Source organism: Dermochelys coriacea, chromosome 8 (assembly GCF_009764565.3).
Source record: "Dermochelys coriacea isolate rDerCor1 chromosome 8, rDerCor1.pri.v4, whole genome shotgun sequence".
Lineage (NCBI taxonomy): Eukaryota > Metazoa > Chordata > Testudines > Dermochelyidae > Dermochelys > Dermochelys coriacea.
In genome coordinates this window covers 75,272,118-75,287,913 of record NC_050075.1, presented here as the reverse complement: position 1 = coordinate 75,287,913, position 15,796 = coordinate 75,272,118, and the positions used below count along the sequence as shown (strand labels likewise).

General features: G+C 36.7%; 1 protein-coding gene across 5 annotated transcripts in view; it reads left to right on the top strand.

Annotated features, from left to right (window-relative positions):
• Positions 1–15,212, top strand: part of RPAP2 (RNA polymerase II associated protein 2) — a 62,547-nt gene extending 47,335 nt beyond the window's left edge. For 3 of the 5 annotated variants that reach the window (XM_043491240.1, XM_043491241.1, XM_043491239.1), the window contains 2 exons: positions 13,749–13,919; positions 14,440–15,212. In XM_043491240.1, the coding sequence (XP_043347175.1) occupies positions 13,749–13,919; position 14,440 (172 nt within the window). In that variant the 3' untranslated portion in view covers positions 14,441–15,212. The remainder of the gene's footprint in view (positions 1–13,748; positions 13,920–14,439) is intronic. The other 2 variants (XM_043491242.1, XM_038414439.2) reach the window with 1 other exon arrangement.
• Positions 15,213–15,796: the final 584 nt, after the last annotated feature.

The window sequence follows — 15,796 nt, the reverse complement described above, 5'->3', positions numbered from 1 at the left end:
CCCTAAAGGCTCAAAAACCAGCAGGCAAATAAATAGAACCCTCAAATTATTTTTAAACCTAATATTTAATCCAGTCTCATGACTTTTTTTTAATGTGTTGGGGTTGGCAATACTGCAGTTAGACCTGGGGATCACAGAGCATAGGCCTTCTAATTCCCCCAGTGCCCTGGGCCGGGCCATGGTGAAACAAGAAAATTCCCAGCTACCTGGTTAAGCTAGCTTCCGAGCTGCTGTGCATCACTGGATCAGCATGAAGCAGCTAAGTAGTATGGGAGGATTTGACCTGTTGTCCGATATCTGCTGAATATTCTGAAATCTGCATTTTTTCTAGAACAATTACTGTGGGAACTGAATTGGTTATACACATATAGCAAGGAAAATATTCAGAAGGAATGTTATACACAAGACTAGAGATTCAGACCCTGTCTCTGGACTAAAGACAAATTAATGTTAGTATAGTAGATAACCCTCTGATAATACACAGGAAGCCGAGGTGTTATATAGTGGCATGTGTCATTTTTACAGTTACTTCTCAGAGGAGAATTGCATTTTAACATATCACTCTACAGTATGGCAGAGTTGTTTATGCTGTGGAAACAAGCATATGCTTGTTCATTTAATATTTCAAACAAGTTTCACATCAGTTCATTTAATTTTATTTATGCTGATACACACACTGCAAATTCTGTCTTCTGGTACACTGATGGTGCACAATATGAATGAGAATGCATGGTTGTAATTGAGGGTGAAATTTGACTCACTATATTTTTGTCTTTGGGAATTGCAATGCATTTCTAAAACAAGTCTCGTGTGTTTTTACATTTGACATTTTACTTTGTTTGCAAAATCCTTATTGAATAAATAATGCTAGAAAAGTGATAAATAGCATCACATTTTGCATATTAATATAAAATCTCCAACTTTTTTATGACCTCTATTTACTTTCCTTCAGTGACTACTAGTTGCCATTCTCAGGAAGTTAATGGTATAGGGAAGTTCTAGGTTTTTTTCCCCCTCTCTGATCTGCACTCTTTTTGTGATTAATGATATTCCATTGATACAACATCATTGAAGTAATTTGTCTGGCTGTTATCTGTAACAGCTGGCAGCTGACAAAGTAGAGCTTTGCGGAAAGAAAAGACAGGTGTAGTCGGTACTTCCTGCTATTCATGCTTACAGCTCTGTTCTTTATTAGTAAAAAACTTACTATCAATATCTACCAATTTTTTTAAAATCAGCTATTTTTTTAATTGGTCAGGTAACTATAGACCCATGTTGTCCTAACACATCTCCCCTACATAGTCATATATAATACAGTTAAAAGAATTATGGAAAAGCATTTTCACATGTATTCACTTCAGCCTCCCAACAAACTTGTGGGGAAAGTAATATTGCTGTTTTGCATGGGGAAATGAAGCATTTACTGGTAACTCAAAAAGTCTGTTGCCCAGCTAAGAGCAGAACTCCAATTCTGTAGGCTAACCCCAGGATCATTCTTCTATACAACCATCTCTTTTATACTAAACCAGTTTTAAAGGCATCTCATAAGTAGTGTAGTGTATCAGGAGGCTTTCTTGTAAGCCATTGATAAATTAGTTAAAAATCACTAGTTGGATAAAATCAACTAGTTGATAAAATCAAGGCCGATAAAATCAATTGCTTTTTCAGTTTATATTAAACGCTTCTATTACTGAGAGTATCAAGTGTATTGTTGAGCAGACCAGATTATATATACTGATTATTGCATTAAATTGTCTGTGGTGTTCCTTTTACCTTTAACTAAAGTCTTCTCCATTTATCTGCACTATGGGTGAAAATCTGGCCCCCTTGAATTCAGTGGCCAAAGATTTTACCCTGTCTGTTGATGTGTGGGCACTTAAGAAATAAAAAGTGACAATAAAGGGGGTTTTTATTTTTAAGGAAGAATATATATAAGCAAAACATTTACTTGAGCAAGTCAGCGATTTCTGGGGGCTGCAGGTGAAGAAACTGACAGTAGTGGGAGCAGTGAACAAAGATAAGATGTTAATGAATCCCACCTCCTGCAATAGTTAGCATTCAAGCCTTTGGTTTTGAATCAGTTTTTATAGCTTAATTTAAGTGTAGTGGACAAAAAAATTAAAAATATGAATGTTAGCTTCTGTTGCCGTCAAAGGGTTAAAACAATATGTAAGGCAACTATATTGGATTCTGTGAACAGGTCAGTAAACATAAAACGTTGGGTAATTTGTTCTTATCATTCACCCAAGTAAATGCTAGTGTCTCTTTTCCCTATTATAAAAATGAATTTTTAGGATTCAAGAAAAGAGCTTTGAAATACTCCCTTCCCCCGTCATAATCTAACCTAATAGGATAAAGGCTTTAATTATGGGACATTTTAAGTCCATAGTTGCAAATAACATTAGTTTTCATCAAATTATTTAACTACCAGCATTTCATAACATCAAAAACTTAATTCTGGAGGTCTCTTTAAACACTTCTGCATGTTGATGTTTGTAAGTTAGATGTTTTCAATTCAAGATCATCCATCAAATATTAATGTGTTCTAATGGAAAATCTTCACTCTAGAGGCAACCTCTTGCTTTTAACAAGGTTTTTTAGTATGTTTTGTTAAGCTTGTTTTATAAACTTGAATTTAAGTTATAAGCATAGAATATTTTAAATCTTACCCACGAGCATAACAGCTAAATATAAGATGGGGGTACAAGTAGTAATAATCATTTAATACTTATGAGCATATGTAGTTGTCTGTAACACAGTATGATTGTGTAATTATTTAAATAGCACACATTAGATTATACTTCCTACCTGTGAACCTTTATCATTAGAGTGAGTTGTAACTAACCTTACTCCATGCCTGTGCCTACCAGCTTTCAGTACCATGTTAAAATAAACTGTATCTATTAAAGAAAAAATCAATTTTGTGAACTTCTGGGATATATGGTAGAATTGTCCCAGTGGGCAGCTGAGCAGCCTGATTGAGAACATCTGTTATAAGAGAAGCAGCCAATATTTAAACTAACCCGAAAGACTTGAAATATTGTATTGAATAAAAATTCAAGAACAAGCTAGTCACTCTATAATTCATGTTTACTCAGTTTTAAATTCTTTTAATCTGTATTCAGCAACATCTGCCCTTAGGCCAGAATGCATAATTTCAAACTGGCAGAACACCACTCAGCAACATGGCAATTGCTGAATGAGTCTCCATTAAGCAGCAATTTTTTGTTGTTAATACTGTTGCGAGTTAAGCTTTAGTCCATGCCATTCCTTGGGAGATGTCCTAACAAAGTATTTGTCTCAAGCACCCACTGATCAAGTGGAGTATAATCTACTGTACGTTATTGCCTGAAGTTAAGCAAGGTAACAACTTAATTAGTTTTTTCCCATCTGAATATGTTTTGTGAGGAGAATTCAGATGACCAATGCTGCTTCGATTTTTATTTAACTCCCTCAGTTATGTCATGGTGCGTGAGAGTCAATCTCCTTCAAATAGGGAGTTGTGCAATATGTAAAAATTGTGGCGTGTGTGTGTGTGTTGAGGAGGTCTGACCCTAGTAAATTGAAGTTCTGACAGAGAGGATCTGATGGCATTTGCTATACTCCAGTTGTAGTACAGGCTGATGCAATTTGGGCTACCATGTACTGTTCTCCCTGAACACAATGCACTTCATTGCTGACCTGTGACGCTCAGTGGGTTGGTTGATTTGAGTCCCATATTCCTCCTAAGTAGAAACTGACGCATTGTGCTGATTTGTCGACAAATTTCTAATATGAAGAAGACCCTAAAATTTATTTTGGATTTTGACATCAGTAAAGTTTAATCTAAGATTTTATTTATAAAGGCTTGGTACACTAAAAGATTCTTCTTGTCAACTTCTGAATAATAATAGTTTTATTGCATTAGTAGACTTATCAAAGCCTTAAAGTAAGAGTATTGCTTTACCGCCTATTTGTTTGAAATAAATAATTATTAAAAGTACAAAAAAGTCCTTGTGTGGCAAGGGAATATAACTCTTTACAGTTGTACCTATTCATTCATTGAATAGGGTGTTACATATTTATATATGATGGTTTTTAAATACCATATGATGCAAACTAGTCTCTTATGTTGTGTTGCCACTGAATATGATTTGAAACTAAAATAAGGTAATCCATTATCTGAATGTATTGTGTTTAACTAAATAGGGTGAGATTCTCTGCTGAACTTCTAAAGAATTTGCAGTCCAGGAGATAGGGGGGCTAAATTGGCTTTAAATCACCTTTTGTACCCTCCAAATCCTGAGTTGTACTGGGGGTTGGAGTGGCCTCCAGTGTAACTTAGCCATGTCCCCAAGGTTGTCTAACTTACAGCAGCCTCCTGGGGCTGCCCTGTGGGCTGTATTGCTGCCCAGAATCTCTGCAGTGCTGTGTACTGTGGCCCCATCTGTAATCCTGTCCCCACATGCCTCTTATGCTAGGGTTTGCAATGAGTTCCTCAGGAGGCAGGCCTGTGATTGCTTACCTCAGGGGAATCCTCCCCCAGTAGATACAGGGCTTTTAGATCCCCTTTATGCAGTTCCAGCCCTTTTATATGATGTAGAACAATTGGAGTGGGAGTGAAGATCTCGCCCATAAATGTTTACAGAAAGGTGGAGGGAAAAGAAAAGATTTGTTTAACGTTAGCCAATATTGATCCAAAGCTTGTCAAAAATTGTCAGAAAGAGTAGAAATAGTCTGCTTTTTGATGTGCTGTAATTTTTTTAAAGATGCCACTTTTCACAAGAAATTGCTGTCCTGGATTCATACCATATTTTCTAAATTTCATCCTAATTCAGTTTTGAAGTTGCCAAGATATTATTCTCTTCCAAATTGGAGTTTCAAACGGAAATGCAGACAGACCTCTTAATTATTTTTCTTTGATCAGTAGCACATGCAGTAGTGAGTGTCACTGACTTGTGAAGTAAATAGCTACCCACGTACCTAAAGCAATCTAAATATTTTACAAGTGTTTATATATTCAGGCATTCAGCTACATATAGTACTGAAAAGAACAAGAAAGCCAACACAGCTCATAGGTGGCTTTAGGCACCTAACCTAACCCTGCTTTGATTTTATATATATTCTACAAATGTACTTTTGTATACATAGATGGTCTCAGCTCAGGAGGGCTAAACCAGCCCATCAGGGAAGAAGTAGAGATGTGTGTGTGGTCAGGGAAGCATAAAGGAGAGAAGGGCTGATGGCTAGACTATTTCATTCTTCATGGCTCTCACAACAAGGAAGCTCACAAAATTATGAATTTAAGCAATGGGAGCCGCACGAAGCAGCGCAGGCCGTGGGGCTACAGGAAGGGCAACCAGCACATCCCTCAGCCCGTGCCACTTCCTGCAGCCTGCATTGGCCTGAAGCGACGAACCGCGGCCGGTGGGAACCGCGATTGGCCAAGCCTGCGGACGTGGCAGGTAAACAAACCGGCCCAGCGCACCAGGGCTTTCCCTGAGCAAGCGATGGACCATAGTTGAGAACCACTGAGTCAGACAGAGCCATGGGGTAAAGGTCTGTTCTCTTTTCACCTGTGCTCTTAGGGATGCTTCCAACAGCCATCATGATGTCAATTTTCATATGGAAACATGCAGTTTAACTAGGCAACTTTCAGGCATGTTCTCTGTGCTGGAGCATAACTGTTGACAAGGAAATTATTTATGTAAGATCTTGAGCTGAGAATATACAATTAACAGTAAGCAGCCCCCACACAGTGGGGCTTTTATTCAGAAAAGGTTGTTGAATTCTTTATATGATACTGTGGTTGACAAGCAGAGATAAATGCTGCTCTGTGTGTGTGTTCTGCACAATCAAATTTCATTAAACTTTTAGCATTGTTTCTCCTAAATCATAGTGCTTGACAGTGTGAAATGACCATATGCTGCAGTACTGCTACAGACTGAACTCTTTGAGTTTTAAGTGTTAACTACACTTAGTTGGAGTTGCTGATTATTTCTTCTGATCTCTCACATATCTGTCTTATTTCATTTTGAGCATTTAAAGCTTATGTGCAGTTTTATTTAGAGTTAACCAAAATGATACATTTGACAGGTGACAACACAAAAAATATTTCTGAGATTATAGGACTATAAGATTTTATTTGACATATTCCATTTTGTGATCTTCAAACTGTGTTCCAAAAGAAATGTAAACATTTTAATTCGTCATAAAATTAACAAGACCTGCAGACCTTCCATTAAGTTTGAATAAATGATCTGAGATTCTTTCTTTAAAACATGGGTGATTCATTACATAAGCAGATATCTTTATTTGTAGCCTGTAAATGCATTGGCCACTTACCTAGCCTTTGAGGGGAGAGAGATGCCTTAAAACACCTCATTAGCAAAGAGGGGAACAAAAAGTGAGAAATAGCAGCCTGGAGGGAAGAGAATAGAGAGGAAGAAAAGAGGATATTTTAATTATCATGGATATCTTCATTTCTCTTCTCCCCCTAGCCTGGAATACAGGGAGATCTCTGCACTTACCAAAGGGTGCAGGGGATGGAGGGGATCCTCGGCAGGTCTAAGGATGGCACTTGGGTTGGAAGTCCATTGTCACCTTTCTCTAGCTTACAGCAATTAGTAATGTAGATTTCCCTATAGCAGAACTATAGGTGCTGGCTGCAAGGTGTGCAGATTGTGCTACCTTTCAAGTGTTGCTAACTCTTCCAATTATTATCAGTGGTGTCATGATATTTGGTGGTAGTTGTAAAGACCCCACTCTTGAAATCAAATTGTGATTTTTTTTTTGATTTTTTTTAAGACTCTGTTTACTTTATTTTTTTTTTTTTAAGTTTCCAGTCCTCATAGCTGTGGAGAACAGCTTGAAAATATGAATTCTAAATGCTTATAGCCAGAAAGCAAATAAGTAGAACTCTAAACTTATTACTATTTAGAATCTCATTTTTAAGCCAGCATTATGATATTTTGTCATGACTGGTGATTTTTGAATGCTGGACTTGGAAAAACTGTTTTTATCCTTTCCTGTTCCCTAATAACACCAATCTAGGAGGATATAGTTCCTCCTGTCTGGGTGATAAAGTTTCTTGCATTACTCATTTCAGTTTCAAACATGGTAAACAATATGAAGAGTGAAATGATCATCTTTTAGATACACAGGCTTAATCATGGAGCATGTTGATGAAGCGTTTGGAGCCACTTTCTGTAGAAAGTTTGGCTGCCTACATTTTTACTTGTTGTAAAAGCAGACCATTACATTCTGTAGCAATAGGACTTAAAATCTGACTACTTTTCCTGCTTCTGCCACAGACTTTTTGGGTAAATTAATGTAGTCCTGAATTTTTAGCAGTAACATAATTTTGGATGCCCAATTTAAGATACCTTAACAGAACCTGACTTTCAGAGGGCACTAGCTGTTCAAAACTTTCTGAAAATCAGGCCCTTTTAAAGATGTTTCAAGTTGGATGAAATCACTGGTCACTTTTGGAAATATTGGCCTTACTCTCTGGGCCTTAGTTTCCATCTCTGTAAAATGAGGATAGTATTGACCCTCTCCCAAGGAGGGAGAGTGTTTGGGGGCTTAATTCAATAATGTTTGTAAAAGGTTTTACTCCCAATCCTTGCATGGGAGATGTTCTAAAGTAATCCTGTAACCACATGAAGACACTATTCAAGACTTACACTTTTCTCTGCATATATGTCTTGACCCAGACAGTGACACAGGTACCTCTATGAGCGAACTAGGGGTATGTCTGCACTGCAGTTAAAAACCCATGGCTGGCCCATGCCACCTGACTCGGGCTCACACGATTCAGGCTGTGGGGCTGTTTAATTGCAGTGTAGACTTCCGGGCTTGGGCTGCAGCCCAAGGTCTGGGACCTTGCCACCTCGCAGGGTCTTAGAGCTCAGACGGCAGCCCAAGCTCAAAAGACTACACTGTAATCAAACAGCCCTGTAGCCCATGTTCCGTGAGCCTGAATCAGCTGGCACGGACTAGCCACAGGTGTCTAATTGCAGTGTAGACATGCCATTGGCATACTAGAAGATATTAGTTAATGAAATTTATTCCATAAATACTGGCTTTTTATTATCTCCAAAAATATTTCTGTATGGGCTTCCCTTGTACAAAGATAGCCATCCTCTTAAATGTATTTGTTAAAGCTTGCTGTAAGAAAACTATTAAATAGAAAGCTTGTTTTTAAATAGGAGAGCTGAAATTATGGAAACGTATTTCATGTTAACCAGATGTCATTTAATAACTTGGTAATAATGTGGTGGTGTTACTTGTCTTAACGAGAAATTCACTTATTCTTTCACATGTAGCATATGTGGAGTAGCCAGCTTAACAGGGTTTTATCATAAGATGTACTTTATTTTCAGCCTTTTTTTTTAACTTTACAAAGACCTGTTTACCATATGGTATAAGTGAGTGTGTAGGAAACTGCACTGGGTCACTAAATCTGGTCTATACGACACTGCTTTTCCATAAAATGAGCATGAGAGTTCACTTATATCTACATACAGTACTAAGGCTGACCCTTTCACATGAACTGCTGACAAGCACTGGTATGTACAGCTGGGCATCTAAATTCACATTTAAGCATCTAAACAAAAATGCCACGATTTCAGAGGTGCTGAGTGTCTACAGCTCCCAGTGACTTCAATGGGAAGCTACTAGTTCAGCACCTCTGAAAATCACGCCACTTTTAGATACCCAACTTTAGGCACAGTCTAAACAATTTTGGCCCCTTTAAAAAAAAATTGTATAGTATATCTTAATTCAGTGTCTGTTGTACTCTTGTGATCAAGTCACTATTCTCTTCTTTTTTAAAAAAAAAAAAGGCCACTGTTGGTGACGAATTAGTAAAATTAAGGAAGTTCTAAGGGCTGATTTAACTCTGTGTGGCTTGGAAGCTTCTCCTTTTCTCTCCAACAGAAGTTGGTCCAATAAAATATATTGCCTCACCTGCCTCGTTTGTTCACACCAGTAATTCTGTGTCATGTCTTAATGTTTCAGGATGTAAAAGTAAGCAACCTTAAATCTGAATGTTACAGATTTCCCTGCCATGTCATTTGTACTTAAATAAATAAATAAATAAAAATAAAACACCAACCAGTTTGCATTGTCTGCAGTGGTGCTTCCTTGCACCTTAATTCCAGTTTAGTTTGCAGTTCTTTTAAAATATGTTAGAACTTATGAGCTTTGAGTGTCATTGCATCCCTGAAGCAATGCAGTTCATTCGAATTATTGAGCGGATGGCTTCTTCAGAACTGTGGATGTTTGGTGTTCCTGTGACACTAGGACATTAGGTCCAAATCCTGCTTTCAGGTGCTTGCATTCAATTCCCATTTAATTCAAGTAGAGTTTCATGCCAGTTTGAGAATAGCATATATGGCCTTTAATATATCCTAAGATTAACACGTGTTGCTTGTAATGCAGCCCCATATAGTGGTAATAGCTTTGAAATAATGGGGACTAGAAATGTGAAGCTTATTACTACACAATGCAAGCTAAAATCCTGATCCCATTGAAATCAGTTGCAAAACTCCCATTGGCTTCAACAGTGCAAGATGCAGCCCTATATCATTAATTATTAGAAAAACAGCTTCTGTACAACTGTGTTAAAGGTGGGAGGGGGAGAAAACAGAGGCAGCTGTTAAATGCCAAAAGGACCCAGTCTGCCAACAGAGAAATTAATAGTGTTCTATATGTGCTCATAAATATATTTAATAGGCTGCACTGAGTCAGATTGTCTCTGCCCAAAAACAGTTTCAAATTTGAATTTAATGCAAAAATACTAGAAACCTATACATAGAGATTTGGTCAAAATTTCATTCAGCTAAGTAGTGCTTATTTGAAAAGTTTCAGAGGTTTGGCTACTTCTTGCCAAAGGTCAAAAGTGGCCAAAATATTGATCCAGTGCTGAATTTCTATAAAATGTATTCTTCCCTAATGCACGTAAGTAACTACTGTTGTCAGTAGCAAGACACTGACAGTTTGATTCAGAAGAATACACCAATCAGAAGGCTAGTTTCATAGCATAAACATGTTGAGTCTTTAGCAAATAACAAAGAGTTTAAAAGTATATGCACAAGCCTCTTACTTTTTAAAAGTGAAAGCTGTAGCCTTCTTTAATTAGAGCATAACACAGGAAAAAATCCTGAGATGAAAAACTCTGTAATTCTGCAATATTGCAGAGGTAGCATTTTGCAGTGTCACACGGTGTCCTACTGGCACTGGTCAGGAAATTGTGACAACTGGTGCCAGTAGTAATTATCGTAGACATTCTCTTTAATCCTGAGAGTGGATGGCTTGAAGAAGAAGAATTCATCTCCAGGCCTTTCCTCTGATATCCTTGTCTCCAGCCTAACTCTGAGGTCTGATCACTCTAATTCTTGTTCTATCAGCACTTTCTCTACTCCCGTACGGAGCACTTCTTACTACAAAAAGAAAAGGAGTACTTGTGGCACCTTAGAGACTAACAAATTTATTAGAGCATAAGCTTTCGTGAGCTACAGCTCACTTCATCGGATGCATTTTCTGTTTATCTGGATGAATACGTTACTTGAAAGAAGCATGTACCTGAAACCGCTAATGGCAAGGAGGGGAAGGTTTCACCCTTTATATACAGATAACACAATAATGTGAAATTTCCTTACAGTATTGAAGTGAGCTGTAGCTCACGAAAGCTTATGCTCTAATAAATTTGTTAGTCTCTAAGGTGCCACAAGTACTCCTTTTCTTTTTGCGAATACAGACTAACACGGCTGCTACTCTGAAACTTCTTACTACAAAAATACTTCCAGATCATCAACTTCTGTCTTTGAGATAGTCAGAATACCTCTGGTTGGTCTTTTTTAAAAGGTAGCCATCGTTATCACACAAATGACTGCTTAGTGCTATTTTTACATTGTATAGAGCAAGTACTATTGGCACCAGTCAAAACGCTAATGTAAAGTCAAGTTGTGAACATTGCTGTCCTATGAAAGAATGGTGTTTACATGTTGTGTGCTTACCTCATATTTCTTAGTGCTGCCATTTTTGAATAGTTTAAGTGTTCAATGAATCTCAAACTCCAAAAGGCAATGAAAAATAATCAAAATGTCATACTATGTTAGACATCACAGAAATAAACATTTTACTACTTTTCTGTTTTCAGAAAATCAAGATTTTTTTAAAAACTTTTTTAAATGATTGTTTTGTGTTAATAAACAATGTTTACTTTGTTTTGTGGGATCCTTTGTGTTACCTACCACTCTTTTTTGCTTAATTAAAGGCACCTTTTGTTTTAATTTGCATTTCTTTTAAAATGGAGATTTAGTCCTATCTCCAGTTTCCACAGAGGGTCTGCTGTCAGAGTAATTACCTACAAGTAACACTCCCCTTAACTGCTGAATTTGTAGGAAGCTGTGTGATCTGCTTTTTTCCCCTCTATATAAATTGAGATGTTTAAATGCATTTTTCAGAAGTTGTCTTCTAAACAATAAAAATAAATCTTTCCACAAGTGTTACTGACATTTTCTGGTTTCAGAGTAGCAGCCATGTTAGTCTGTATTCGCAAAAAGAAAAGGGGTACTTGTGGCACCTTAGAGACTAACAAATTTATTAGAGCATAAGCTTTCGTGAGCTACAGCTCACTTCATCGAATGCATTTTCTGTTTACCTGGATGAATACGTTGCATGAAAGAAGCATGTACCTGAAACCACTAATGGCAAGGAGGGGAAGGTTTCACCCTTTATATACAGATAACACAATAATGTGAAATTTCCTTACAGTATTGACCACAAGTCTTTTGTGTAAACACTAAAATTAAAACTGATAGGAGGGTAAAAGAAATAGCTTTTAAACTAACACAAGCTTTTTTATACAGACTTGCAACATACATTGTAATGGCCCATTGTGATACTGTGATTGCCTATTAGCAGTACCGATCTTGGGTCCACAATACAGAGCATATTTGGCTACCACTTATGGTGTTAGTCTATGCTGCAAATAAATATGGACAATAGTGCATGTCTGTGCATTATTCACTTCAGATGAGTACTAAAAATCCTTCTAGGGATATTCAGTAGCCCCAACTTAAACTTCAGTATTTCCGGTATTTTATTTTTTTTTAAATGTCAGCATCTTCTAGCCTTCATTTAAGCATTTGATCCTGTGAGTTGCGAAGTGCCCTCATCTCATGAAAAATAGGTCTGGCTTTGGTGCTACTGATGTTTCAGCCTGGGAACAAAGATAAAGAAATTCAGTTGGCTCTCAAATTCTTAAAAGTATAATGAAAATTAACTGGAATGGTTGTATGTTTGTTTTTCCAAAGGACATTAAAAAAGAAAAGTTTTCAGAACAGGGAAGTGAGGGGGCTCTGCTTTGCTCACCAGCTTGAAGAATCAGGGTCTAATGGAAGAGACTGCAAAATTTTGTTTGCAAACAGCAGAATTTTAAAAAGCACTACAGGGAAAGTGTTCATTTTTATACAAATGATTAGGTACTTAAAAAGGCCAACTGATCTTTTTAAATTTGCTTTAAAGATGAAATGTGTGGATCACTGAAGCCAGATTTATTATTTGATCCAATTACACTATTGTGCTCCTTATGGTTTTTTTTTTTAAATCTTTGCAGCTGTTCCAATTTATTTTGCTATAGTGTTCACTTCTAAAAATCCATATTGTGTTTTGTTATGAAAGAAGGCAGGACTGCAAGTAAAGAGTTTAATATATTACATAATGTGTAATAAGATGTAAAATTGAAGAACTCTGATTAACAGCTTCTCAGAATCTAATTATGTCCTCTGTCAAAATCTGTTTTTCTGACCAACAAGAACACAGAGGTTCTTAAAATAAAATAAATGTACACAGCCCACTGTATAAAAAAGTTATAAGACTGTTTCATAGGAACAGATGTCCTACTGAGGAAATGCAGTGCTCTGATTACTCACCTACTTGCATTGATCTGCAGCTTCTGAGTGTTATTTTATTCATATTTCATGTGCCCAGTGGCAGTGGGTGAAGTTAAATTAAATAATAATCTGAAAGGCCACTGTGAGAAGTTTTCAACTATTTGGAAAAATCTTGGTTTTAAAAAAAGAGCGTTTACTACCTAAAAGCTTTTTCAGTTGTTTTGTAGAGAGTCCTTTTTAAATAAACAGACAGAGGTTTTTCATTAGTAAACACACCCAGGTTCTCTAGAAAATAATATGAAACTCTGCCTGTGTCTCCTTCGTGACTCGGTAGAACTTGTGAAAAAGAAGGTTTGCTAGTAATTTGTAGCTGAAAATACTTTCTTCAGCTACTCTAAAGTAAAATAGTATTTTTTCCTACAGTTTTTACAACTGTTTTTGTACAAGGAACTGCATAACTTGTACAAGATGAATGATCACTTTTGTGAAAACACAAAATTTACTATAAATTCTTGTTTTTTTTTAAAGTTACGTAAAACTTTAATCTTCAAAGCACGTAATTTGATGTTTCCTGTTATGTAACAACTAGTAGTTGATTAGCTGCATATGAAACTAATCTCTTGCTTGTTTTCATTTAATTTAAAACTGATGGAGATTTGGTAAAAGCTAATAAAATTTCACAATTTAATACTCGTATGCTATATTGTAAACTTATAAACAATCACTTGTAATGTTATAAATGGGGCATGTCCTAGAAATATCTTTCCTCTTTGGCAATTGTTTAATAGCTGATAGCTCTGAATAAAGCACACTAGCCTTGTTCAGGCATTTAAAGTCCTCTCTTCTGTATTCAATGTCATCTTCCAGATTGTCACAGATTATTCCAGTCTTCGCGAATTCTCAGCAGAGTCCAATATATACACAGTTCCTGTCCACGTTACTTGAAGAATTGCATTTCACTAAAGAAGATCTTGAAAGTTTAACAAGAATATTTAGACATGACAGCATGCCTGAATGGTCAGTCATCTCAAAACTATGGTACCTGGTATAAGATTTTTTTCAAACCAAATGAATTTCTTAAAAGCCAATACTGTGACTATAGATAGTATCAGTAAAGTCAGAAGATGGGTAAGGTGTCTTCAAAAGGGAAGAATATATACAGTACAGAAAATTAGTGTCAAAATTAGTGTCACTGAGTAAATGCTAAAATAATTTTGTAATCTTGTCACAATATATAGTAATTTAAGTAAAACTGAAAATTGTTAGCAATTATGAAATAAACTCTGGTTTATGGGTACAGCATTTGAATCTTATTTGGTTTGATTTTTATTCAAATTGGATGGTTATAGCCAGTTACCTTATTAAAGTGTAACTCTCTTCAAAAGTTTAGATTTTGTTTGTTAGAAACCCCCATTTTTGCTTATTAATTAGGTTAATTTTACTTTCTGAATGGTGGGCGGGAGGAGTAAATTTTTTATTTTTAGAACTAATATTGGTCACACTTATTAGCTGATACACTTGTACTTTTAAAATTGATTAATTTTTTCTTTATCCACAGAATGATGAGAATCTCAAACCTCGTTTTTTGCACCTGAAGTATCGCTATAGTGAACAATATTTTTTTTCTTTTGAGAGTTGAATAAGCATTTTTACTTTGCATCCTGTACTTTCACGTCTGTTTCTTATGAAAGTGTTCTGAAATCTTTTTGGACAAGCTAAGTAGCACAGCATTTGTTTAAGGTATGGATGAAACTAAAATAAGTTTGTATGCTCTGAAAATTGCCTGAGAAAAAGTAGTAAGGATCACCATTTTTTGTTTCATTGCTAAATCTTAAGGCAAACTGTGCCCACAAGATTAGGGGAAAGAAAGAAAGAAAAGAAAGAAGACGGCACATGTACCAGTCTCATGGCAGGCAGAGTACCATAAGTGGCATCTTTTCTTCTGTTTTCTTGCATTGAGCAGCATTCTCCAGGAGAATGCTGAGAAGAGCAGCAAAGATTTCTGGTCCACAGGAGACACCCCCACCCCACCCCGCGGGGGGGGGGGGGGTGCGGCGGTGTATCTATTTTTGCTACTTATGAAGATGGGTTTGGGTTCGGATTTTTGTAACATTTGAGAATTTAAAACTGATTGTGTAGCTGTTCATAGTTTGGCTTGCAAGAAATAATTCCTGGTTTATTTTTGAATAATTAAAAAGACCTCGTTTGAGTTTTATTTCAATAGTTATTAAAAAAAATTGGTGATTGTTGCACTATTTAGCTTTTTAGACCAAGAACATCATGACATGCTCACAGTGTTAAGCAGATTAATAAACGTGCTTTGAAACCAAACTACTTGTAATTCTTAGTGTTGTCATAAGATGGTGTATTGTGCTATTCTTGACTTATAGTCCATTGCTGAATTCACAATGTTAATTGTATTTTGACAAATCCAAAAAATTGCAGTTCACTAAATGGCATTTGAAGTAAACTGAAAATGTCATCATTAGACTCAGACTCATAGAATTTAAGGTTAGAAGGGACCACCATCATGATCATCTAGTCCAACCCCCTGCACATTGCAGGCCACAGAAATAGACCCCAACCTCTGGCTGAGTTATTTGAAGTCCTCAAATCATGATTTAAAGACCTCAAGTTACAGAGAATCCACCATTTACACTAGTTTAAACCTGCACGTGACCCATGCCGCATGCTGCAGAAGAAGGCAAAAAAAACCCCCAGGTCTCTGCCAATCTGACATGGGGGGAAATTCCTTTCAACCCCAAACATGGCAGTCAGTCAGACCCTGAGCATGTGGGTAAGACCTACCAGTCAGCCACCTAGGAAAGAATTCCCTGTAGTAACTCAGAGCCCTCCCTATCTAGTGACCCATTATCAACCACTGGAGATATTTGCTGCTAGCAGTCTCAGATCAG